The following is a 26,359-nucleotide window of genomic DNA, read 5'->3' as shown; positions in this document are numbered from 1 at the left end:
TATATGTATGTGTCAGTCTGCTCTGTGTGTGTGTGCGGTTTGTGATGATGTGTCAGTCTGCTCTGTGTGTGTGTGCGGTTTGTGATGGTGCGTGCGGTGTGTGATGGTGCGTGCGGTGTGTGATGGTGTGTGCGGTTTGTGATGGTGCGTGCGGTTTGTGATGGTGCGTGCGGAGTGTGATGGTGCGTGCGGTGTGTGATGGTGCCTGCGGTGTGTGATGGTGCGTGCGGTGTGTGATGGTGCGTGCGGTGTGTGATGGTGCGTGCGGTTTGTGATGGTGCGTGCGGTGTGTGATGGTGCGTGCGGTGTGTGATGGTGCGTGCGGTTTGTGATGGTGCGTGCGGTTTGTTATGGTGCGGGCGGTTTGTGATGGTGCGTGCGGTTTGTGATGGTGCGTGCGGTGTGTGATGGTGCGGGCGGTGTGTGATGGTGCGGGCGGTGTGTGATGGTGCGGGCGGTTTGTGATGGTGCGGGCGGTTTGTGATGGTGCGTGCGGTGTGTGATGGTGCGTGCGGTGTGTGATGGTGCGTGCGGTTTGTGATGGTGCGTGCGGTTTGTGATGGTGCGGGCGGTTTGTGATGGTGCGTGCGGTTTGTGATGGTGCGTGCGGTGTGTGATGGTGCGGGCGGTGTGTGATGGTGCGGGCGGTGTGTGATGGTGCGGGCGGTTTGTGATGGTGCGGGCGGTTTGTGATGGTGCGTGCGGTGTGTGATGGTGCGTGCGGTGTGTGATGGTGCGTGCGGTTTGTGATGGTGCGTGCGGTGTGTGATGGTGCGTGCGGTTTGTGATGGTGCGTGCGGTGTGTGATGGTGCGGGCGGTTTGTGATGGTGCGTGCGGTGTGTGATGGTGCGTGCGGTTTGTGATGGTGCGGGCGGTGCGTGCGGTGTGTGATGGTGCGTGCGGTGTGTGATGGTGCGGGCGGTGTGTGATGGTGCGGGCGGTGTGTGATGGTGCGGGCGGTGTGTGATGGTGCGGGCGGTGTGTGATGGTGCGGGCGGTTTGTGATGGTGTGTCAGTCTTCTCTGTGTGATGGTGCGTGCGGTGTGTGATGGTGTGTGCGGTGTGTGATGGTGCGGGCGGTGTGTGATGGTGTGTGCGGTGTGTGATGGTGCGTGCGGTGTGTGATGGTGCGGGCGGTGTGTGATGGTGCGGGCGGTGTGTGATGGTGCGGGCGGTGTGTGATGGTGCGGGCGGTGTGTGATGGTGCGGGCGGTGTGTGATGGTGCGGGCGGTGTGTGATGGTGCGTGCGGTGTGTGATGGTGCGTGCGGTGTGTGATGGTATGTGCGGTGTGTGTGTGTGCGGTGTGTGATGGTGCGGGCGGTGTGTGATGGTGTGTGCGGTGTGTGATGGTGCGTGCGGTGTGTGACGGTGCGTGCGGTGTGTGATGGTGCGTGCGGTGTGTGACGGTGCGTGCGGTGTGTGATGGTGCGTGCGGTGTGTGATGGTGTGTGATGGTGTGTGCGGTGTGTGATGGTGTGCCTCCCCTGCAGGTTCCTGCTGAAGATGTTTGTAGAGATTTATTACTGGGACCTGCTGATGTTTGAGATCCCGCACTTTGTGCTGGAGGTTTATCAGCGGAGGGAAGACCTCCGATCCCTGCGGGAGAACGTACTGCTGGTGGTGAGGGCCTACAACAGGTGAGGAGGGTCACCCACTGTCCCCGTGTCACCCTGCGGGGGGAGGGACAGGCTCATGGCTCCCTCCTGTCTGTGTCACCCTGCGGGGGGAGGGACAGGCTCATAGCTCCCTCCTGTCTGTGTCACCCTGCGGGGGGAGGGGCAGGCTCATAGCTCCCTTCTGTCTGTGTCACTGTGTCACCCTGCGGGGGGAGGGACAGACTCATAGCTCCCTTCTGTCTGTCACTGTGTCACCCTGCGGGGGAGGGACAGACTCATAGCTCCCTTCTGTCTGTGTCACCCTGCGGGGGGAGGGGCAGGCTCATAGCTCCCTTCTGTCTGTGTCACTGTGTCACCCTGCGGGGGGAGGGACAGACTCATAGCTCCCTTCTGTCTATGTCACTGTGTCACCCTGCGGGGGGAGGGACAGACTCATAGCTCCCTTCTGTCTGTGTCACTGTGTCACCCTGCGGGGGGCGGGACAGGCTCATAGCTCCCTTCTGTCTGTGTCACTGTGTCACCCTGCGGGGGGAGGGACAGACTCATAGCTCCCTTCTGTCTGTGTCACTGTGTCACCCTGCGGGGGGAGGGACAGACTCATAGCGCCCTTCTGTCTGTGTCACTGTGTCACCCTGCGGGGGGATGGACAGGCTCATAGCTCCCTTCTGTCTGTGTCACTGTGTCACCCTGCGGGGGAGGGACAGGCTCATAGCTCCCTTCTGTCTGTGTCACTGTGTCACCCTGTGGGGGGAGGGGCAGACTCATAGCTCCCTCCTGTCTATGTCACTGTGTCACCCTGCGGGGGGAGGGACAGGCTCATAGCTCCCTCCTGTCTGTGTCACCCTGCGGGGGAGGGACAGGCTCATAGCTCCCTTCTGTCTGTGTCACTGTGTCACCCTGTGGGGGGAGGGGCAGACTCATAGCTCCCTCCTGTCTATGTCACTGTGTCACCCTGCGGGGGGAGGGACAGGCTCATAGCTCCCTTCTGTCTGTGTCACTGTGTCACCCTGCGGGGGAGGGACAGACTCATAGCGCCCTTCTGTCTGTGTCACTGTGTCACCCTGCGGGGGGAGGGACAGTCTCATAGCTCCCTTCTGTCTGTGTCACTGTGTCACCCTGCGGGGGGAGGGACAGACTCATAGCTCCCTTCTGTCTGTGTCACTGTCACCCTGCGGGGGGAGGGGCAGACACATAGCTCCCTTCTGTCTGTGTCACTGTGTCACCCTGCGGGGGAGGGACAGACTCATAGCTCCCTCCTGTCTGTGTCACCCTGCGGGGGGAGGGGCAGACTCATAGCTCCCTCCTGTCTGTGTCACCCTGCGGGGGGAGGGACAGGCTCATGGCTCCCTCCTGTCTGTGTCACCCTGCGGGGGGAGGGACAGGCTCATGGCTCCCTCCTGTCTGTGTCACCCTGCGGGGGGAGGGACAGGCTCATGGCTCCCTCCTGTCTGTGTCACCGTGCAGGATCATTGCAGTTCTGACCCCGGAGGAGCGGGGTTTGTTCAGAGAGAGAATCCGCTTCCTGGATAAGAAGATCCAGCCGGGACTGACCAAGTTACACTGGTCATCGAAGGGAGCGTCGAACCTCTTCATCAACGAGTGTCTGCGGCATGCTAGCAAGGTGACATCTCTCTAACACCCCCCCCAACCCTCCTCCCTCGTGGGTCTCTCCCCTGCTCCCCTCCTCTGTATAGTACCCCCCTCACCCACCCCCCTCACTCCCCCTCGTATCTCTTCCTCTGTGCCGCGTCCCCCACATCTGCCCCTCATTCTCCCCCTCCTGCCCCCTCCTTCAATCCCCCTCGTATCTCTTCCTCTGTGCCGCGTCCCCCACATCTGCCCCTCATTCTCCCTCTCCTGCCCCCTCCTTCAATCCCCCTCGTATCTCTTCCTCTGTGCCGCATCCCCCTCATCTCTCCCACTCCCCCTCGTATCTCTTCCTCTGTGCCGTGTCCCCCTCATCTCTCCCACTCCCTGCTCGCCTTCACTCCCCCCCTCACTCCCCCTCACTCCTCTCCTCACTCCTACCCTGCCCCTCATCTCTCCCACTCCCCCTCATCTCTCCACTCCCCCCTTGCCTTCACTCCCCCCCTCCCTCCCCCTCACTCCCCCTCACTCCTATCCTCACTCCTACCCTCCCCCTCATCTCTCCCACTCCCCCTCATCTCTCCCACTCCCCCCTTGCCTTCACTCCCTCTCTCCCTCCCCCTCACTCCTCCTCACTCCTCCCTCCCCCTCATCTCTCCCACTCCCCCCTCGCGTTCACTCCCCCCCTCCCCCTCATATCTCTTCCCCTGTGCTGTGTCCCCCTCACTCCTCCTCACTCCTCCCCTCCCCCTCATCTCTCCCACTCCCCCCTCGCCTTCACTCCCCCCTCCCACTCCCCCCTCGCCTTCACTCCCCCCCTCCCCCTCATATCTCTTCCCCTGTGCTGTGTCCCCCTCATCTCTCCCCCTCACTCCCCTCTCCCCCCCCCCCCCCCCACCGCAGGTCCAGCAGATGGTGGACAATTACAAGGCCGCTAACCGGAGCATCTCTCGCTGCGCCGGCCAGATCAGCGACGCGCTGCTCCTCCACACGGACGGCAAGCGGGTGTTCCGGGAGCTGGAGTTCCAGGGGGTGCAGGAGGAGCACCGGCGCAGCTCGCTGATCCGCCTGCAGGGCCTCCACCAGGAGCTCTGCGGCGTCATGAGGGAGACCTACGAGGTCTTCAAGGGGGACGGGCCGGAGGTACCAGTCTAAGCAAGCTCTCCAGGCGAGGCTGCAAGCTCTTGGGACGAGGCTCGGTCCTCCCGGCACATCGGGTTCTAGATCTGGGATTGTAAGCTCTTGGGGCAAGGCTCGGTTCTCCCAGCACATCAGGTTCTAGATCTGGGATTGTAAGCTCTTGGGACGAGGCTCGGTTCTCCCAGCACATCGGGTTCTAGATCTGGGATTGTAAGCTCTTGGGACGAGGCTCGGTTCTCCCAGCACATCGGGTTCTAGATCTGGGATTGTAAACTCCTGGGACGAGGCTCGGTTCTCCCGGCACATCGGGTTCTAGATTTGGGATTGTAAGCTCTTGGGACGAGGCTCGGTTCTCCCGGCACATCGGGTTCTAGATCTCGGATTGTAAGCTCTTGGGACGAGGCTCGGTTCTCCCAGCACATCGGGTTCTAGATATGGGATTGTAAGCTCTTGGGACGAGGCTCGGTTCTCCCAGCACATAGGGTTCTAGATATGGGATTGTAAGCTCTTGGGACGAGGCTTGTTTCTCCCAGCACATCGGGTTCTAGATCTGGGATTGTAAGCTCCTGGGACGAGGCTCGGTTCTCCCGGCACATCGGGTTCTAGATTTGGGATTGTAAGCTCTTGGGACAAGGCTCGGTTCTCCCGGCACATCGGGTTCTAGATCTCGGATTGTGAGCTCCTGGGACGAGGCTCGGCCTCCCAGTGTGTGGGGTTCTAGACCTGGGATTGTAAGCTCTTGGGGCAAGGCTCGGCCTCCCAGTGCTCTGGGCTTTAAATATCAGAAGGTAAAGAGTGGGGACCCCTGGCCCACAGAGCTTACAATCTAGTCAGACAGATTAGTCCAGTTGTGTGTTTAGAGGAGTGTGTGTGAGTGTGTGAGTGTGTGAGTGTGTGAGTGTGTGAGTGTGTGAGTGTGTGCGTGTGTGCGTGTGTGCGTGTGTGAGTGCGAGTGTGTGAGTGGTGTCACACGGTGTCTGTGACTGGTCAATATTTTGTCAATATTATGACTGGTTAGTGTGTGTTGTCACAGTGTGTCTGTGCTGTGACCGGTCAGTGTGCGGTGTGTCTGTGCTGTGACCGGTCAGTGTGCGGTGTGTCTGTGCTGTGACCGGTCAGTGTGCGGTGTGTCTGTGCTGTGACCGGTCAGTGCGTGGTGTGTCTGTGCTGTGACCGGTCAGTGTGCGGTGTGTCTGTGCTGTGACCGGTCAGTGTGCGGTGTGTCAGTGCTGTGACCGGTCAGTGTGCGGTGTGTCTGTGCTGTGACCGGTCAGTGTGCGGTGTGTCAGTGCTGTGACCGGTCAGTGTGCGGTGTGTCAGTGCTGTGACCGGTCAGTGTGCGGTGTGTCTGTGCTGTGACCGGTCAGTGTGCGGTGTGTCAGTGCTGTGACCGGTCAGTGTGCGGTGTGTCTGTGCTGTGACCGGTCAGTGTGCGGTGTGTCAGTGCTGTGACCGGTCAGTGTGTGGTGTGTCTGTGCTTTGACCGGTCAGTGTGCGGTGTGTCTGTGCTGTGACCGGTCAGTGTGCGGTGTGTCTGTGCTGTGACCGGTCAGTGCGTGGTGTGTCTGTGCTGTGACCGGTCAGTGTGCGGTGTGTCTGTGCTGTGACCGGTCAGTGTGCGGTGTGTCAGTGCTGTGACTGGTCGGTGTGTCTGTGCTGTGACCGGTCAGTGTGCGCTGTGTCTGTGCTGTGACCGGTCAGTGCGTGGTGTGTCAGTGCTGTGACCGGTCTTTGTGCGGTGTGTCAGTGCTGTGACCGGTCAGTGTGCAGTGTGTCTGTGCTGTGACCGGTCAGTGCGTGGTCAGTGTGCGATGTGTCAGTGCTGTGACCGGTCAGTGTGCAGTGTGTCAGTGCTGTGACCGGTTAGTGTGCGGTGTGTCAGTGCTGTGACGGGTCAGTGTGCGGTGTGTCTGTGCTGTGACCGGTCAGTGTGCGGTGTGTCAGTGCTGTGACCGGTTAGTGTGCGGTGGGTCAGTGTGCGGTGTGTCTGTGCTGTGACCGGTCAGTGCGTGGTGTGTCTGTGCTGTGACCGGTCAGTGCGTGGTGTGTCTGTGCTGTGACCGGTCAGTATGTGGTGTGTCTGTGCTGTGACCGGTCAGTGCGTGGTGTGTCTGTGCTGTGACCGGTCAGTGCGCGGTGTGTCTGTGCTGTGACCGGTCAGTGTGCGCTGTGTCTGTGCTGTGACCGGTCAGTGTGCGGTGTGTCAGTGCTGTGACCGGTCAGTGTGCGGTGTGTCAGTGGTGTGACCGGTCAGTGTGCGGTGTGTCAGTGCTGTGACCGGTCAGTGCGTGGTGTGTCTGTGCTGTGACCGGTCAGTGCGTGGTGTGTCTGTGGTGTGACCGGTCAGTGCGCGGTGTGTCAGTGCTGTGACTGGTCAGTGTGTGGTGTGTCAGTGCTGTGACCGGTCAGTGTGCGGTGTGTCAGTGCTGTGACCGGTCAGTGTGCGGTGTGTCTGTGCTGTGACGGGTCAGCGTGCGGTGTGTCTGTGCTGTGACCGGTCAGCGTGCGGTGTGTCAGTGCTGTGACCGGTTAGTGTGCGGTGTGTCAGTGCTGTGACCGGTTAGTGTGCGGTGTGTCAGTGCTGTGACCGGTCAGTGTGCGGTGTGTCTGTGGTGTGACCGGTCAGTGTGCGGTGTGTCAGTGCTGTGACCGGTTAGTGTGCGGTGTGTCAGTGCTGTGACCAGTCAGTGTGCGGTGTGTCAGTGCTGTGACCGGTCAGTGTGCGGTGTGTCAGTGCTGTGACCGGTCAGTGTGCGGTGTGTCTGTGCTGTGACCGGTCAGTGTGCGGTGTGTCTGTGCTGTGACGGGTCAGCGTGCAGCGTTTCCGTGCTCTGACCGGTCAGTGTGCGGTGTGTCAGTGCTGTGACCGGTTAGTGTGCGGTGTGTCAGTGCTGTGACCAGTCAGTGTGCGGTGTGTCAGTGCTGTGACCGGTCAGTGTGCGGTGTGTCAGTGCTGTGACTGGTCAGTGTGCGGTGTGTCAGTGCTGTGACCGGTCAGTGTGCAGTGTGTCTGTGCTGTGACCAGTCAGTGTGCGGTGTGTCAGTGCTGTGACCGGTCAGTGTGCGGTGTGTCAGTGCTGTGACCGGTCAGTGTGCGGTGTGTCAGTGCTGTGACTGGTCAGTGTGCGGTGTGTCAGTGCTGTGACCGGTCAGTGTGCGGTGTGTCAGTGCTGTGACTGGTCAGTGTGCGGTGTGTCAGTGCTGTGACCGGTCAGTGTGCGGTGTGTCTGTGCTGTGACCGGTCAGTGTGCGGTGTGTCAGTGCTGTGACCGGTCAGTGTGCGGTGTGTCTGTGCTGTGACCGGTCAGCGTGCGGTGTGTCAGTGCTGTGACCGGTCAGCGTGCGGTGTGTCTGTGCTGTGACCGGTCAGTGTGCGGTGTGTCTGTGCTGTGACCGGTCAGTGTGCGGTGTGTCTGTGCTGTGACCGGTCAGCGTGCAGCGTTTCCGTGCTCTGACCGGTCAGTGTGACCTCTGCAGGTGCAGCAGCACTGGATGAGCTACACGGAGACGATGGACCGGCTGCTGGAAGAGGCCTTCAGGCTGAACGTGAAGCATTCCCTGCAGGAACTTTCCAAAGCCATCAACGGAGACAACAAGACCGGCCCCAACCCGCTCTTCAGGGTCATGGTTACCCTGCAGAATGACTTCCCGGGGTCCACCGCCCAGGTACGGGAGGGCGAGAGCACGGGGGAGGAGGAGAGGGGACTGGGAGGGACAGACAAGGAGGCAGGAAGAGAACGGCGCGAAGAGAAGGAAGGCGGGACAGGGCGGGGAATGTGCGAGAGGGGGCGATAGTGGGCAGGGGTGGAAGTGTGCGAGGTGGGGGCGGGTGAGTGCAAGGTGGTGGGCTGGGACAGTGCAAGGCGGGGGGGGGGGCAGGTGTGTGAGAGGTGCAGAGTGTGCAAGGCGGGGGATGTGCGTGTGGAGTGTGCGAGGCGGGGGAGTGTGCGAGGCGGGGCGGGGGAGTGTGCAAGGTGGGGAGTGTGCAACTCGGATGCAGTAGTGTGTGCAACGAGGGGATATAATAGAGTGAATTAAAAGTGGGGAGACGATGGGTAAGGAGAGGTGGGGGGACGACAATGATGTGGGTGGAGGAGAGGTGGGGAGGCGATGAGGGAGGAGAGGTGGGGAGACGATGATGGGGGTAGGAGAGGTGGGGGGACAATGATGGGGAGGAGAGGTGGGGAGGTGATGTTGGGGGTGGAGAGGTGGGGAGACGATAATGGGGAGGAGAGGTGGGGAGATGATGGGGCGGGAGGAGAGATGGGGAGACGATGATGGGGGTAGGAGAGGTGGGGGGACGATGATGGGGAGGAGAAGTGGGGAGGTGATGATGGGGAGGAGATGTGGGGAGATGATGGGGCGGGAGGAGAGCTGGGGAGACGATGATGGGGGTAGGAGAGGTGGGGAGACGATGATGGGGAGGAGAGGTGGGGAGACGATGATGGGGGAGGAGAGGTGGGGAGAGGATGATGGGGGTGGGGAGATGATGATGGGGAGGAGAGGTGGGGAGACGATGGGGGAGGAGAGGTGGGGAGATGATGATGGGGGAGGAGAGGTGGGGAGATGATGATGGGGGAGGAGAGGTGGGGGGACGACAATGATGTGGGTGGAGGAGAGGTGGGGAGGCGATGAGGGAGGGAGGAGAGGTGGGGAGACGATGATGGGGGTAGGAGAGGTGGGGGGACGATGATGGGGGAGGAGAGGTGGGGAGGTGATGTTGGGGGTGGAAAGGTACAGAGACGATAATGGGGAGGAGAGGTGGGGAGATGATGGGGCGGGAGGAGAGATGGGAGACGATGATGAGGGTAGGAGAGGTGGGGGGACGATGATGGGGAGGAGAAGTGGGGAGGTGATGATGGGGGAGGAGAGGTGGGGAGACGATGATGGGGGTAGGAGAGGTGGGGAGACGATGATGGGGGAGGAGAGGTGGGGAGAGGATGATGGGGGAGGAGAGGTGGGGAGATGATGATGGGGGAGGAGAGGTGAGGAGATGATGATGGGGGAGGAGAGGTGGGGAGATGATGATGATGGGGGAGGGATACAGCACACAATATGCAGAGTACAGGATGATTATACAAAGGGGCAGAGTGAACCTGAGCGCTGCTCTATCACACTGCACACCCCAGTATTGTATTGTATGTCTTTATTTATATAGCGCCATTAATGCACATAGCACGTCACAGTAGTAATACATGTGGTAATCAAATAATTAACAGATAATATAAATAACAGGTCATGGGAATAAGTGCTTCAGACATAAACATAACATTAAGGAAGAGGAGTCCCTGCCCCGAGGAGCTTACAGTCTAATTGGTAGGTAAGGAGAACGTACAGAGACAGTAGGAGGGAGTTCTGGTAAGTGCGTCTGCAGGGGGCCAAGCTTTGTGTATCATGTGTTCAGAATATCCACAGTGCTATTCATATGCTTCGCTAAGCAGGTGTGTCTTAAGCTGGGTCTTAAAGGTGGATAGAGAGGGTGCTAGTCGGGTACTGAGGGGAAGGGCATTCCAGAGGTGTGGGGCAGTCAGTGAGAAGGGTTTAAGGCGGGAGAGGGCTTTAGATACAAAGGGGGTAGAAAGAAGACATCCTTGAGAAGAACGCAAGAGTCTGGATGGTGCATAGCGAGAAATTAGGGCTGAGATGTAAGGAGGGGCAGAGGAGTGTAAAGCTTTAAAAGTGAGGAGAAGAATGGAGTGTGAGATGCGGGATTTGATAGGAAGCCAGCATGTAGATCAAGAGAGAAGGGCAAGGCAGAGTTGTAGTTCCTAACCAGGTTGTCGGGGTCTGTAGCAGAGCTGAGAGAGGAGAGGGAGGAGTGAAAAGTGGACTCAAAGTCGGGTAAGTGAATAGAGCGCAGGTTTCTGCAGAACCGGGGGGTAGATGGAGGTGGAGAAGCGGAGAAGCGAGATAGAGAGAATGAGGTGATGGTCAGAGAGAGGAAACGGAGAAATCGGAGAGAGAGAAGTTTTTAGTGAAAACCAGGTCTAAGTAGTGGCCATCCTTGTGGGTGCTGGCTGCAGTCCACTGTTGAAGGCCAAAAGAAGAGGTTAGAGAGAGAAAGCGGGAAGCCCAAGGGAGAGAGGGGTCATCAATGTGGCAATTGAAGTCCCCAAGGAGAAGAACAGGGGGGTCTGAGGAGAGGAAGAAGGAGAGCCAGGATTCAAAGTGAGAGAGAAAGGCAGAAGGGGGATGAGTAGAGGTAGGTGGGCGATGGATGACCACCACGTGGACAGGGAGAGGAGAGAAGATCTGGACAGTGTGAGCCTCAAAAGAGGGAAAGCAGAGAAGGGGAAGGATCGGTGGTCCATCCGCTCCACAAAAAAAGGTAAGAACTCACCAGTTGGACCACCGATCCTTCCCCTTCTCTGCTATCACGTGAGAGGATCAGCGTTCACCACCGGATGCAGATGCAGCTGCAGACACAGAGGGAGACGCTTCTCTAACAGCGTCAGGACTGGAGCTGGAAGGAGGGAGAGCAGAGCGGTGATCCCTTGTGAGTCGCGTGGACTCCACACCGGGCATGATTTGGCCAGGGCTAGGGAGACTGAGTGAGTGTCTCGTTGTCCCCAATGTATTAGCCCTCTCTTGCTTAACCCTTCACTAAGCGTTTGGTTATTATCATCACAGTCTTTCAACCCTTATTCCCGGTGTCAACTCCATTCATTATTTACTATTGATTTTGCCCTGCCTGGCATCACTCACCTATACTCTTGGAGCTCCTACACGGTTGTTGTTTCCTAGTTTCAAAAGAGGGAAAAGCAAAAGATGGAGGAATAGGAAGGGTTCGGTAACGGCAGAGAGAGGAGAGCAGGAGCCCCACGCCTCCACCCCTGCCATCAGCGGAGTGTGGGAGAAGGAAAGGCCACCATAAGAGAGGGCAGCTTCCAATGGGAGCAGAGAGTGAGAGAGAAAGAAGTGAGAGAAAGAAGCACAGAGAGGAACTTGTTAGTGAGGGAGCGAGCATTCCAAAGGGCACAGGAGAAAGGGAGAGAGGAGGGAGGGTGGCAGGGGATGGGTATGAGGTTGGAGGGGTTAACACCAGAAGGAGTAGAAGTTGCATGTGGGAGGCGAGGACGAGAGCAAGTAGAAATAAGGCAGGGACCAGGATTGGGAGAGATATCCCCAGAAGCAAGGAGGAGAAGCATGGATAGAAAGAGAATGTGTGAGGATGATTTGTAGGGGTGTTTTTTAGTGCAGGGGATATAGCTGTGTGGTGTCAGAGGGCGCAGGTAAGAAAAGAGTTCATGTGAACAGAGAAGTGGGGAAGGAAGGAGAGATGGAGATATATGAATAGAGTTTGAGACATACTGAGGCTGGTAAAAAGAAGTGCATAATTTGAGAAGAAGTGAAGTCACAGCAAATATAAATGGTAAAGGCAGCATCACAGCAGTAATGATGCAGTCTGGTATTGATGACATCCTCCTTTCCAGCGTAGTTCAAATGCAGGAATCAGGGCCAGATGGGGTGTCCACTTCTTCACTTCTTTTGAACTTCAGTTGTTCAGTAGTCCTGCCACTTATAATGTGCCACTTGGATATGTGCTGCATGCAGACTAAAGCTGTTCTACCTGGGTTTATATGGGCCTAAACAGTCACCTGACAGTGTGGTTCTGTCTGCTTAATTAGCACATCTGAGGCACATTCAAACAGATGGTTTTCTACACAGGGTGTTCCCTGCCTATGTGTCAACGCTTAATTTCATTACGGGTAGACAGAAAACAGCATTCAAATATGGCTTTTACCTAGCATGGTCACTTGCAGTAATACAGCATCAGCACAACTCCCCCATCTGTATATATATATATATATGTTCTCCCCCCCCCCACCCCCCCAGGTGGAGTTCTCTCCCACTTTGGTGCAGCTCGCAAACATCGTGAACAACATCTGTGCGCAAATTATCGTCACCGTGTCCACATTCAGGCGCCTGCCTGACCTGCTGACCCGGAAGAAGTCCCAGCGTGAACCCATCTGCACTATCGTGGGTGAGCGGCTGCACACCCGACACGCATGCGTGCTGCTACTCACACACACACCCACCTGCCACTGCACACCCGACACGCATGCATGCTGCTACTCACGCACACACACCTGCCGCTGCACATCCGACACGACTTCCTGCTGTTCCTCACACCCCCCGCAGTCTTCCTGCTGTTCCTCACACCCCCCGCAGACTTCCTGCTGCTCCTTTCACACCCCGCAGACTTCCTGCTGCTCCTCACACCCTGCATACTTCCTGCTGCTCCTCACACCCTGCATACTTCCTGCTGCTCCTCACACCCTGCATACTTCCTGCTGTTCCTCACACCCCCCGCAGACTTCCTGCTGCTCCTTTCACACCCCGCAGACTTCCTGCTGCTCCTCACACCCTGCATACTTCCTGCTGCTCCTCACACCCTGCAGACTTCCTGCTGTTCCTCACACCCTGCAGACTTCCTGCTGTTCCTCACACCCTGCAGACTTTCTGCTGTTCCTCACACCCCCCGCAGACTTCCTGCTGTTCCTCACACCCCGCAGACTTCCTGCTGTTCCTCACCCCCCGCAGACTTCCTGCTGCTCCTCTCACACCCCGCAGACTTCCTGCTGCTCCTCTCACACCCCCCGCAGACTTCCTGCTGCTCCTCTCACCCCCCCCGCAGACTTCCTGCTGCTCCTCTCACACCCCGCAGACTTCCTGCTGTTCCTCACACCCCGCAGACTTCCTGCTGTTCCTCACACCCCCCGCAGACTTCCTGCTGCTCCTCTCACACCCTGCAGACTTCCTGCTGTTCCTCACACCCCGCAGACTTCCTGCTGTTCCTCACACCCCGCAGACTTCCTGCTGTTCCTCCCCCCCCGCAGACTTCCTGCTGTTCCTCACACCCCGCAGACTTCCTGCTGTTCCTCACACCCCGCAGACTTCCTGCTGCTCCTCTCACACCCCGCAGACTTCCTGCTGCTCCTATCACACCCCGCAGACTTCATGCTGTTCCTCACACCCCCACAGACTTCCTGCTGTTCCTCACACCCCGCAGACTTCCTGCTGTTCCTCACACCCCCCGCAGACTTCCTGCTGCTCCTCTCACACCCCGCAGACTTCCTGCTGCTCCTCTCACACCCTGCAGACTTCCTGCTGTTCCTCACACCCCGCAGACTTCCTGCTGTTCCTCACACCCCGCAGACTTCCTGCTGTTCCTCACACCCCGCAGACTTCCTGCTGTTCCTCACACCCCGCAGACTTCCTGCTGTTCCTCACACCCCGCAGACTTCCTGCTGCTCCTCTCACACCCCCCGCAGACTTCCTGCTGCTCCTCTCACACCCCCCGCAGACTTCCTGCTGCTCCTCTCACACCCCGCAGACTTCCTGCTGTTCCTCACACCCCGCAGACTTCCTGCTGTTCCTCACACCCCCCGCAGACTTCCTGCTGCTCCTCTCACACCCTGCAGACTTCCTGCTGTTCCTCACACCCCGCAGACTTCCTGCTGTTCCTCACACCCCGCAGACTTCCTGCTGTTCCTCACACCCCGCAGACTTCCTGCTGTTCCTCACACCCCGCAGACTTCCTGCTGTTCCTCACACCCCGCAGACTTCCTGCTGTTCCTCACACCCCGCAGACTTCCTGCTGTTCCTCACACCCCGCAGACTTCCTGCTGTTCCTCACACCCCGCAGACTTCCTGCTGCTCCTCTCACACCCCGCAGACTTCCTGCTGTTTCTCACACCCCGCAGACTTCCTGCTGTTCCTCACACCCCCCACAGACTTCCTGCTGTTCCTCACACCCCCCACAGACTTTCTGCTGTTCCTCACACCCCCCGCAGACTTCCTGCTGTTCCTCACACCCCCCACAGACTTCCTGCTGTTCCTCACACCCCCCACAGACTTCCTGCTGTTCCTCACACCCCCCACAGACTTCCTGCTGTTCCTCACACCCCCCACAGACTTCCTGCTGTTCCTCACACCCTGCAGACTTCCTGCTGCTCCTATCACACCCCGCAGACTTCATGCTGTTCCTCACACCCCCCACAGACTTCCTGCTGTTCCTCACACCCCCGCAGACATCCTGCTGTTCCTCACACCCCCCACAGACTTCCTGCTGTTCCTCACACCCCGCAGACTTCCTGCTGCTCCTCTCACACCCCCGCAGACTTCCTGCTGTTCCTTACACCCCGCAGACTTCCTGCTGCTCCTCTCACACCCCCGCAGACTTCATGCTGTTCCTCACACCCCGCAGACTTCCTGCTGCTCCTCTCACACCCCCGCAGACTTCATGCTGTTCCTCACACCCCGCAGACTTCCTGCTGTTCCTCACACCCTGCAGACTTCCTGCTGTTCCTCACACCCCCCACAGACTTCCTGCTGTTCCTCACACCCCCCACAGACTTCCTGCTGTTCCTCACACCATGCAGACTTCCTGCTGTTCCTCACACCCCGCAGACTTCCTGCTGTTCCTCACACCCCGCAGACTTCCTGTTGTTCCTCACACCCCCCGCAGACTTCCTGCTGCTCCTCACACCCCGCAGACTTCCTGCTGCTCCTCTCACACCCCCGCAGACTTCATGCTGTTCCTCACACCCCGCAGACTTCCTGCTGTTCCTCACACCCTGCAGACTTCCTGCTGTTCCTCACACCCCCCACAGACTTCCTGCTGTTCCTCACACCCCCCACAGACTTCATGCTGTTCCTCACACCCCGCAGACTTCCTGCTGTTCCTCACACCCTGCAGACTTCCTGCTGTTCCTCACACCCCCGCAGACTTCCTGCTGTTCCTCACACCCCCCACAGACTTCCTGCTGTTCCTCACACCCCGCAGACTTCCTGCTGCTCCTCTCACACCCCCCAGACTTCCTGCTGCTCCTCTCACACCCCCGCAGACTTCCTGCTGTTCCTCACACCCCGCAGACTTCCTGCTGCTCCTCTCACACCCCCGCAGACTTCATGCTGTTCCTCACACCCCGCAGACTTCCTGCTGCTCCTCTCACACCCCCGCAGACTTCATGCTGTTCCTCACACCCCGCAGACTTCCTGCTGTTCCTCACACCCTGCAGACTTCCTGCTGTTCCTCACACCCCCCACAGACTTCCTGCTGTTCCTCACACCCCCCACAGACTTCCTGCTGTTCCTCACACCATGCAGACTTCCTGCTGTTCCTCACACCCCGCAGACTTCCTGATGTTCCTCACACCCCGCAGACTTCCTGTTGTTCCTCACCCCCCGCAGACTTCCTGCTGCTCCTCACACCCCCCGCAGACTTCCTGCTGCTCCTCTCACACCCGCAGACTTCCTGCTGCTCCTCTCACACCCCGCAGACTTCCTGCTGCTCCTCACACCCCGCAGACTTCCTGCTGCTCCTCTCACACCCCGCAGACTTCCTGCTGCTCCTCTCACACCCCGCAGACTTCCTGCTGCTCCTCACACCCCGCAGACTTCCTGCTGTTCCTCTGACACCCCCGCAGACTTCATGCTGTTCCTCACACCCCGCAGACTTCCTGCTGCTCCTCTCACACCCCCGCAGACTTCCTGCTGTTCCTCACACCCTGCAGACTTCCTGCTGTTCCTCACACCCCGCAGACTTCCTGCTGTTCCTCACACCCCGCAGACTTCCTGTTGTTCCTCACACACCCCGCAGACTTCCTGCTGCTCCTCACACCCCTCGCAGACTTCCTGCTGTTCCTCACACCCTGCAGACTTCCTGCTGTTCCTCACACCCCCCACAGACTTCCTGCTGTTCCTCACACCCCCCACAGACTTCCTGCTGCTCCTCTCACACCCCGCAGACTTCCTGCTGCTCCTCTCACACCCCGCAGACTTCCTGCTGTTCCTCTCACACCCCCGCAGACTTCCTGCTGTTTCTCACACCCCGCAGACTTCCTGCTGTTCCTCACACCCTGCAGACTTCCTGCTGCTCCTCACACCCTGCAGACTTCCTGCTGTTCCTCTCACACCCCGCAGACTTCCTGCTGTTCCTCACACCCCGCAGACTTCCTGCTGCTCCTCACACCCCACAGACTTCCTGCTGTTCCTCACACCCCGCAGACTTCCTGCTGCTCCTCTCACACCCCGCAGACTTCCTGCTGCTCCTCTCACCCCCCACAGACTTCCTGCTGCTCCTCTCACACCCCGCAGACTTCCTGCTGTTCCTCACACCCCGCAGACTTCCTGCTGTTCCTCACACCCCCCGCAGACTTCCTGCTGTTCCTCACACCCCACGCAGACTTCCTGCTGTTCCTCACACCCCCCACAGACTTCCTGCTGTTTCTCACACCCCGCAGACTTCCTGCTGTTTCTCACACCCCGCAGACTTCCTGCTGCTCCTTTCACACCCCGCAGACTTCCTGCTGCTCCTCTCACACCCCGCAGACTTCCTGCTGCTCCTCTCACACCCCGCAGACTTCCTGCTGCTCCTCTCACACCCCGCAGACTTCCTGCTGTTCCTCACACCCTGCAGACGTCCTGTTGCTGTTCCTCACACCCCGCAGACTTCCTGTTGCTCCTCTCACACCCCGCAGACTTCCTGCTGCTCCTCTCACACCCCGCAGACTTCCTGCTGTTCCTCACACCCCGCAGACTTCCTGCTGTTCCTCACACCCCGCAGACTTAATGTTGCTCCTCACCATGTCATTGCAAGCACCACTGAGGGTGCAGGGTGATGAGATTACTCCATCAATCCTTCTCCCCCCTCCTACAGAGCGGGATGAGGAGATCAAGAAGATCCAAGCTCAGATCAGCGGGGGGATGGCTGCCAACGCCACCCACCTGCAGAATTACCTGAAGACCTGGGACTCGTACCGAGAGATCTGGGAGATCAACAAAGACTCGTTCATCAGGCGCTACCAGCGACTCAACCCCCCCGTGTCATCCTTTGATGCGGACATTGCTCGGTGAGACTCCCTTGCCCCTACTCTCGTGTGGGATTAGGGGGCGTAACCTGGGGGCACTGAATTCATGGAGGGAGGGATGGGTGGATACACAGAGAGACAGGCATACCGATGGGCAGAGTGGCCGATGGGCAGACGGAGAGAGACCGATGGGCAGACGGAGAGAGACCAATGGGCAGACAGAGAGAGACCAATGGGCAGACAGAGAGAGACCAATGGGCAGACGGAGAGAGACCAATGGGCAGACGGAGAGAGACCAATGTGCAGAAGGAGAGATCAATGGTTAGACAAAGAGATCAATGGTTAGACGGAGAGATCAATGGGCAGACGGAGAGATCGATGGGCAGACGGAGAGATGGATGGGCAGAAGGAGAGATCGATGGGCAGAAGGAGAGATCGATGGGCAGAAGGAGAGATCAATGGGCAGAAGGAGAGATCAATGGGCAGACGGAGAGATCAATGGGCAGACGGAGAGATCAATGGTTAGACGGAGAGATCAATGGGCAGACGGAGAGATCAATGGGCAGACGGAGAGATCAATGGGCAGACGGAGAGATCAATGGGCAGACGGAGAGATCAATGGGCAGACGGAGAGATCAATGGGCAGACGGAGAGATCAATGGGCAGACGGATAGATCAATGGGCAGACGGAGAGATCAATGGGCAGAAGGAGAGATCAATGGGCAGAAGGAGAGATCAAATGGAGAGATCAATGGTTAGACGGAGAGATCAATGGTTAGACGGAGAGATCAATGGGCAGCCGGAGAGACCAATGGGCAGACGGAGAGACCAATGGGCAGACGGAGAGACCAATGGGCAGACGGAGAGACCAATGGGCAGACGGAGAGACCAATGGGCAGACGGAGAGACCAATGGGCAGACGGAGCAGTAACCGCGCTCCCCCCAGGTACACGGAGGTGGCTAACAACGTTCAGAAGGAAGAGACGGTGCTGAACATCCAGTTTGTGCTGTTGGACTGCAGCCAGCTGAAGTTTGCGCTGGTGCAGCACTGCAACGAATGGCAGAACAAGTTCACCGGCCTGCTCAGCCACATGGCAACGGGGAAACTCATGGAGCTGCACGCTTACCTGAGGGACAACGCGGACAGGTGAGACACGGGGCTCCTACCTAACCTGAGGGACACGGGGCTCCTACCTAACCTGAGGGACACGGGGCTCCTACCTAACCTGAGGGACACGGGACTCCTACCTAACCTGAGGGGCACGGGCTCCTACCTAACCTGAGGGACACGGAGCTGCTACCTAACCTGAGGGACACGGGGCTGCTACCTAACCTGAGGGACACGGGGCTGCCCCTCCTACCTAACCTGAGGGACACGGAGCTGCTACCTAACCTGAGGGACACGGGGCTCCTACCTAACCTGAGGGACACGGGGCTGCCCCTCCTACCTAACCTGAGGGACACGGGGCTCCTTCCTAACCTGAGGGACACGGGGCTCCTTCCTAACCTGAGGGACACGGGGCTCCTACCAAACCTGAGGGGCACGGGGCTCCTACCTAACCTGAGGGACACGGGGCTCCTACCTAACCTGAGGGGCACGGGGCTCCTACCTTACCTGAGGGACACGGGGCTCCTACCTAACCTGAGGGACACGGGGCTCCTACCTAACCTGAGGGACACGGGGCTCCTACCTAACCTGAGGGACACGGGGCTCCTACCTAACCTGAGGGACACGGGGCTCCTACCTAACCTGAGGGACACGGGGCTCCTACCTAACCTGAGGGACACGGGGCTCCTACCTAACCTGAGGGACACGGAGCTCCTACCTAACCTGAGGGACACAGGGCTCCTACCTAACCTGAGGGACACGGGGCTCCTACCTAACCTGAGGGACACGGGGCTCCTACCTAACCTGAGGGACACGGGGCTCCTACCTAACCTGAGGGACACGGGGCTCCTACCTAACCTGAGGGGGCACGGGGCTCCTACCTAACCTGAGGGGCATGGGGCTCCTACCTAACCTGAGGGGCACGGGGCTCCTACCTAACCTGAGGGGCACGGGGCTCCTACCTAACCTGAGGGGCACGGGGCTCCTACCTTACCTGAGGGACACGGGACTCCTACCTAACCTGAGGGATACGGGGCTCCTACCTAACCTGAGGGACACGGGGCTGCCCCTCCTACCTAACCTGAGGGACACGGGGCTCCTACCTAACCTGAGGGACACGGGGCTCCTACCTAACCTGAGGGACACGGGGCTCCTACCTAACCTGAGGGACACGGGGCTCCTATCTAACCTGAGGGACACGGGGCTCCTACCTAACCTGAGGGACACGGGGCTCCTACCTAACCTGAGGGACACGGGGCTCCTACCTAACCTGAGGGGCATGGGGCTCCTACCTAACCTGAGGGACACGGAGCTGCCCCTCCTACCTAACCTGAGGGGCACGGGGCTCCTACCTAACCTGAGGGGCACGGAGCTCCTACCTCACCTGAGGGACACGGAGCTCCTACCTAACCTGAGGGACACGGGGCTGCTACCTAACCTGAGGGGCACGGAGCTCCTACCTAACCTGAGGGACACGGGCTCCTACCTAACCTGAGGGACACGGGGCTCCTACCTAACCTGAGGGACACGGAGCTCCTACCTAACCTGAGGGGCACGGGGCTCCTACCTAACCTGAGGGACACGGAGCTCCTACCTAACCTGAGGGATACGGAGCTCCTACCTAACCTGAGGGACACGGGGCTCCTACCTAACCTGAGGGACACGGGGCTCCTACCTAACCTGAGGGACACGGGGCTGCTCCTCATACCTAACTTGAGGGACACGTGATACTCTGCAGGGCTCTGAAAGCTTTCTAGAAGGACCTCAAAAGTATTCATATGTCTCTCTCTCTCTCTCCCCCCCCGTCTCCTCTCTCTTCTTCTTCTCTCGGACCTCTCGCCCCCCTGCCCCTCTGCCCCTCAGAGTGGTGAAGCCCCCGCAGACCCTGGAGGAGCTTGCTCAGAGCCTGCAGCTCTATGATACGCTCCAAAGTGAGCTTCCCAAGGTAGAGAGTCAAATACCCCCCATCCACGAGCAGTTTGCCATCCTGGAGAAGTACGAGGTCGTTGTGGAGGAGACGGTAAGTGACCACGCGATGTCCTACTCTGCAGGAAGTCAACCCGTCACTGCCAGGGATCCATACATCATATTATAGGGACTACCAAACCTCATCACTGCCAGGTATCCATACATCATATTATAGGGACTACCCAACCCCATCACTGCCAGGTATCCATACATCATATTATAGGGACTACCCAACCCCATCACTGCCAGGGATCCATACATCATATTATAGGGACTACCCAACACCATCACTGCCAGGTATCCATACATCATATTATAGGGACTACCCAACCCCATCACTGCCAGGTATCCATACATCATATTATAGGGACTACCCAACCCCGTCACTGCCAGGTATCCATACATCATATTATAGGGACTACCCAACCCCGTCACTGCCAGGTATCCATACATCATATTATAGGGACTACCCAACCCCATCACTGCCAGGTATCCATACATCATATTATAGGGACTACCCAACCCCGTCACTGCCAGGTATCCATACATCATATTATAGGAACTACCCAACCCCATCACTGCCAGGGATCCATACATCATATTATAGGGACTACCCAACCCCGTCACTGCCAAGTATCCATACATCATATTATAGGGACTACCCAACCCCGTCACTGCCAGGGATCCATACATCATATTATAGTGACAACCCAACCCCGTCACTGCCAAGTATCCATACATCATATTATAGGGACTACCCAACCCCATCACTGCCAGGTATCCATACATCATATTATAGGGACTACCCAACACCATCACTGCCAAGTATCCATACATCATATTATAGGGACTACCCAACCCCGTCACTGCCAGGTATCCATACATCATATTATAGGAACTACCCAACCCCATCACTGCCAGGTATCCATACATCATATTATAGGGACTACCCAACCCCATCACTGCCAGGGATCCATACATCATATTATAGGGACTACCCAACCCCGTCACTGCCAGGGATCCATACATCATATTATAGGGACTACCCAACCCCGTCACTGCCAGGGATCCATACATCATATTATAGGGACTACCCAACCCCATCACTGCCAGGGATCCATACATCATATTATAGGGACTACCCAACCCCGTCACTGCCAGGTATCCATACATCATATTATAGGGACTACCCAACACCATCACTGCCAGGGATCCATACATCATATTATAGGGACTACCCAACCCCATCACTGCCAGGGATCCATACATCATATTATAGGGACTACCCAACCCCATCACTGCCAGGGATCCATACATCATATTATAGGGTCTACCAAACCTCATCACTGCCAGGTATCCATACATCATATTATAGGGACTACCCAACCCCGTCACTGCCAGGTATCCATACATCATATTATAGGGACTACCCAACCCCATCACTGCCAGGGATCCATACATCATATTATAGGGACTACCCAACCCCATCACTGCCAGGTATCCATACATCATATTATAGGGACTACCCAACCCCATCACTGCCAGGGATCCATACATCATATTATAGGGACTACCCAACCCCATCACTGCCAGGGATCCATACATCATATTATAGGGACTACCCAACACCGTCACTGCCAGGTATCCATACATCATATTATAGGGACTACCCAACACCATCACTGCCAAGTATCCATACATCATATTATAGGGACTACTCAACCCCATCACTGCCAGGGATCCATACATCATATTATAGGGACTACCCAACCCCATCACTGCCAGGGATCCATACATCATATTATAGGGACTACCCAACCCCATCACTGCCAGGTATCCATACATCATATTATAGGGACTACCCAACCCCGTCACTGCCAGGTATCCATACATCATATTATAGGGACTACCCAACCCCATCACTGCCAGGGATCCATACATCATATTATAGGGACTACCCAACCCCATCACTGCCAGGTATCCATACATCATATTATAGGGACTACCCAACCCCGTCACTGCCAGGGATCCATACATCATATTATAGGGACTACCCAACCCCGTCACTGCCAGGTATCCATACATCATATTATAGGGACTACCCAACACCATCACTGCCAGGGATCCATACATCATATTATAGGGACTACCCAACCCCATCACTGCCAGGGATCCATACATCATATTATAGGAACTACCCAACCCCGTCACTGCCAGGGATCCATACATCATATTATAGGGACTACCCAACCCCATCACTGCCAGGGATCCATACATCATATTATAGGGACTACCCAACCCCATCACTGCCAGGTATCCATACATCATATTATAGGAACTACCCAACCCCATCACTGCCAGGGATCCATACATCATATTATAGGGACTACCCAACACCATCACTGCCAGGGATCCATACATCATATTATAGGGACTACCCAACCCCGTCACTGCCAGGTATCCATACATCATATTATAGGGACTACCCAACACCATCACTGCCAGGTATCCATACATCATATTATAGGGACTACCCAACCCCGTCACTGCCAGGTATCCATACATCATATTATAGGGACTACCCAACACCATCACTGCCAGGGATCCATACATCATATTATAGGGACTACCCAACCCCGTCACTGCCAGGTATCCATACATCATATTATAGGGACTACCCAACCCCATCACTGCCAGGGATCCATACATCATATTATAGGGACTACCAAACCTCATCACTGCCAGGTATCCATACATCATATTATAGGGACTACCCAACCCCGTCACTGCCAGGTATCCATACATCATATTATAGGGACTACCCAACCCCATCACTGCCAGGGATCCATACATCATATTATAGGGACTACCCAACCCCATCACTGCCAGGTATCCATACATCATATTATAGGGACTACCCAACACCGTCACTGCCAGGTATCCATACATCATATTATAGGGACTACCCAACACCATCACTGCCAGGGATCCATACATCATATTATAGGGACTACCCAACCCCATCACTGCCAGGGATCCATACATCATATTATAGGGACTACCCAACCCCATCACTGCCAGGGATCCATACATCATATTATAGGGACTACCCAACCCCATCACTGCCAGGGATCCATACATCATATTATAGGGACTACCCAACCCCATCACTGCCAGGTATCCATACATCATATTATAGGGACTACCCAACCCCGTCACTGCCAGGTATCCATACATCATATTATAGGGACTACCCAACCCCATCACTGCCAGGGATCCATACATCATATTATAGGGACTACCCAACCCCATCACTGCCAGGTATCCATACATCATATTATAGGGACTACCCAACCCCATCACTGCCAGGTATCCATACATCATATTATAGGAACTACCCAACCCCATCACTGCCAGGGATCCATACATCATATTATAGGGACTACCCAACACCATCACTGCCAGGGATCCATACATCATATTATAGGGACTACCCAACCCCGTCACTGCCAGGGATCCATACATCATATTATAGGGACTACCCAACCCCATCACTGCCAGGTATCCATACATCATATTATAGGGACTACCCAACCCCATCACTGCCAGGGATCCATACATCATATTATAGGGACTACCCAACCCCGTCACTGCCAGGTATCCATACATCATATTATAGGGACTACCCAACCCCGTCACTGCCAGGTATCCATACATCATATTATAGGGACTACCCAACCCCGTCACTGCCAGGGATCCATACATCATATTATAGGAACTACCCAACCCCGTCACTGCCAGGTATCCATACATCATATTATAGGGACTACCCAACACCATCACTGCCAGGTATCCATACATCATATTATAGGGACTACCCAACACCATCACTGCCAAGTATCCATACATCATATTATAGGGACTACCCAACCCCATCACTGCCAGGGATCCATACATCATATTATAGGGACTACCCAACCCCATCACTGCCAGGTATCCATACATCATATTATAGGGACTACCCAACACCGTCACTGCCAGGGATCCATACATCATATTATAGGGACTACCCAACCCCATCACTGCCAGGGATCCATACATCATATTATAGGAACTACCCAACCCCGTCACTGCCAGGTATACATACATCATATTATAGGGACTACCCAACCCCATCACTGCCAGGTATCCATACATCATATTATAGGGACTACCCAACCCCGTCACTGCCAGGTATCCATACATCATATTATAGGAACTACCCAACCCCGTCACTGCCAGGGATCCATACATCATATTATAGGGACTACCCAACCCCGTCACTGCCAGGTATCCATACATCATATTATAGGGACTACCCAACCCCGTCACTGCCAGGTATCCATACATCATATTATAGGAACTACCCAACCCCGTCACTGCCAGGGATCCATACATCATATTATAGGGACTACCCAACCCCGTCACTGCCAGGGATCCATACATCATATTATAGGGACTACCCAACCCCGTCACTGCCAGGTATCCATACATCATATTATAGGGACTACCCAACCCCGTCACTGCCAGGGATCCATACATCATATTATAGGGACTACCCAACCCCGTCACTGCCAGGTATCCATACATCATATTATAGGGACTACCCAACACCGTCACTGCCAGGGATCCATACATCATATTATAGGGACTACCCAACCCCGTCACTGCCAGGTATCCATACATCATATTATAGGGACTACCCAACCCCATCACTGCCAAGTATCCATACATCATATTATAGTGACAACCCAACCCCATCACTGCCAGGGATCCATACATCATATTATAGGGACTACCCAACACCATCACTGCCAAGTATCCATACATCATATTATAGTGACAACCCAACCCCATCACTGCCAGGGATCCATACATCATATTATAGGGACTACCCAACACCATCACTGCCAGGTATCCATACATCATATTATAGGGACTACCCAACCCCGTCACTGCCAGGGATCCATACATCATATTATAGGGACTACCCAACCCCATCACTGCCAGGGATCCATACATCATATTATAGGGACTACCCAACCCCGTCACTGCCAGGGATCCATACATCATATTATAGGGACTACCCAACACCATCACTGCCAGGTATCCATACATCATATTATAGGGACTACCCAACCCCGTCACTGCCAGGGATCCATACATCATATTATAGGGACTACCCAACCCCATCACTGCCAGGTATCCATACATCATATTATAGGGACTACCCAACCCCGTCACTGCCAGGGATCCATACATCATATTATAGGGACTACCCAACCCCGTCACTGCCAGGGATCCATACATCATATTATAGGGACTACCCAACACCATCACTGCCAGGGATCCATACATCATATTATAGGGACTACCCAACCCCATCACTGCCAGGGATCCATACATCATATTATAGGGACTACCCAACCCCGTCACTGCCAGGTATCCATACATCATATTATAGGGACTACCCAACCCCATCACTGCCAGGGATCCATACATCATATTATAGGGACTACCCAACCCCGTCACTGCCAGGTATCCATACATCATATTATAGGGACTACCCAACCCCATCACTGCCAGGTATCCATACATCATATTATAGGGACTACCCAACCCCATCACTGCCAGGGATCCATACATCATATTATAGGGACTACCCAACCCCATCACTGCCAGGGATCCATACATCATATTATAGGAACTACCCAACCCCGTCACTGCCAGGGATCCATACATCATATTATAGGGACTACCCAACCCCGTCACTGCCAGGTATCCATACATCATATTATAGGGACTACCCAACACCATCACTGCCAAGTATCCATACATCATATTATAGGGATTACCCAACCCCGTCACTGCCAGGTATCCATACATCATATTATAGGGACTACCCAACACCATCACTGCCAAGTATCCATACATCATATTATAGGGACTACCCAACCCGTCACTGCCAGGGATCCATACATCATATTATAGTGACTACCCAACCCCATCACTGCCAGGTATCCATACATCATATTATAGGGACTACCCAACCCCATCACTGCCAGGAATCCATACATCATATT

General features: G+C 56.2%; 1 protein-coding gene across 1 annotated transcript in view; it reads left to right on the top strand.

Annotated features, from left to right (window-relative positions):
* The window catches only part of DNAH2 (dynein axonemal heavy chain 2), a gene marked incomplete at its 3' end in the record, with an annotated part of 158,236 nt that overhangs the window by 60,375 nt on the left and 71,502 nt on the right, over positions 1–26,359 (top strand). The window contains exons 15-22 of the mRNA XM_075584607.1: positions 1,494–1,640; positions 3,084–3,240; positions 4,110–4,349; positions 7,824–8,012; positions 12,183–12,330; positions 17,011–17,203; positions 18,108–18,308; positions 20,133–20,289. Of these exons, the coding sequence (XP_075440722.1) occupies positions 1,494–1,640; positions 3,084–3,240; positions 4,110–4,349; positions 7,824–8,012; positions 12,183–12,330; positions 17,011–17,203; positions 18,108–18,308; positions 20,133–20,289 (1,432 nt within the window). The remainder of the gene's footprint in view (positions 1–1,493; positions 1,641–3,083; positions 3,241–4,109; positions 4,350–7,823; positions 8,013–12,182; positions 12,331–17,010; positions 17,204–18,107; positions 18,309–20,132; positions 20,290–26,359) is intronic.

The sequence above is a fragment of the Ascaphus truei genome, unplaced genomic scaffold (assembly GCF_040206685.1).
Source record: "Ascaphus truei isolate aAscTru1 unplaced genomic scaffold, aAscTru1.hap1 HAP1_SCAFFOLD_673, whole genome shotgun sequence".
NCBI lineage: Eukaryota > Metazoa > Chordata > Amphibia > Anura > Ascaphidae > Ascaphus > Ascaphus truei.
This window is presented reverse-complemented; position numbering and strand designations above follow the sequence as displayed.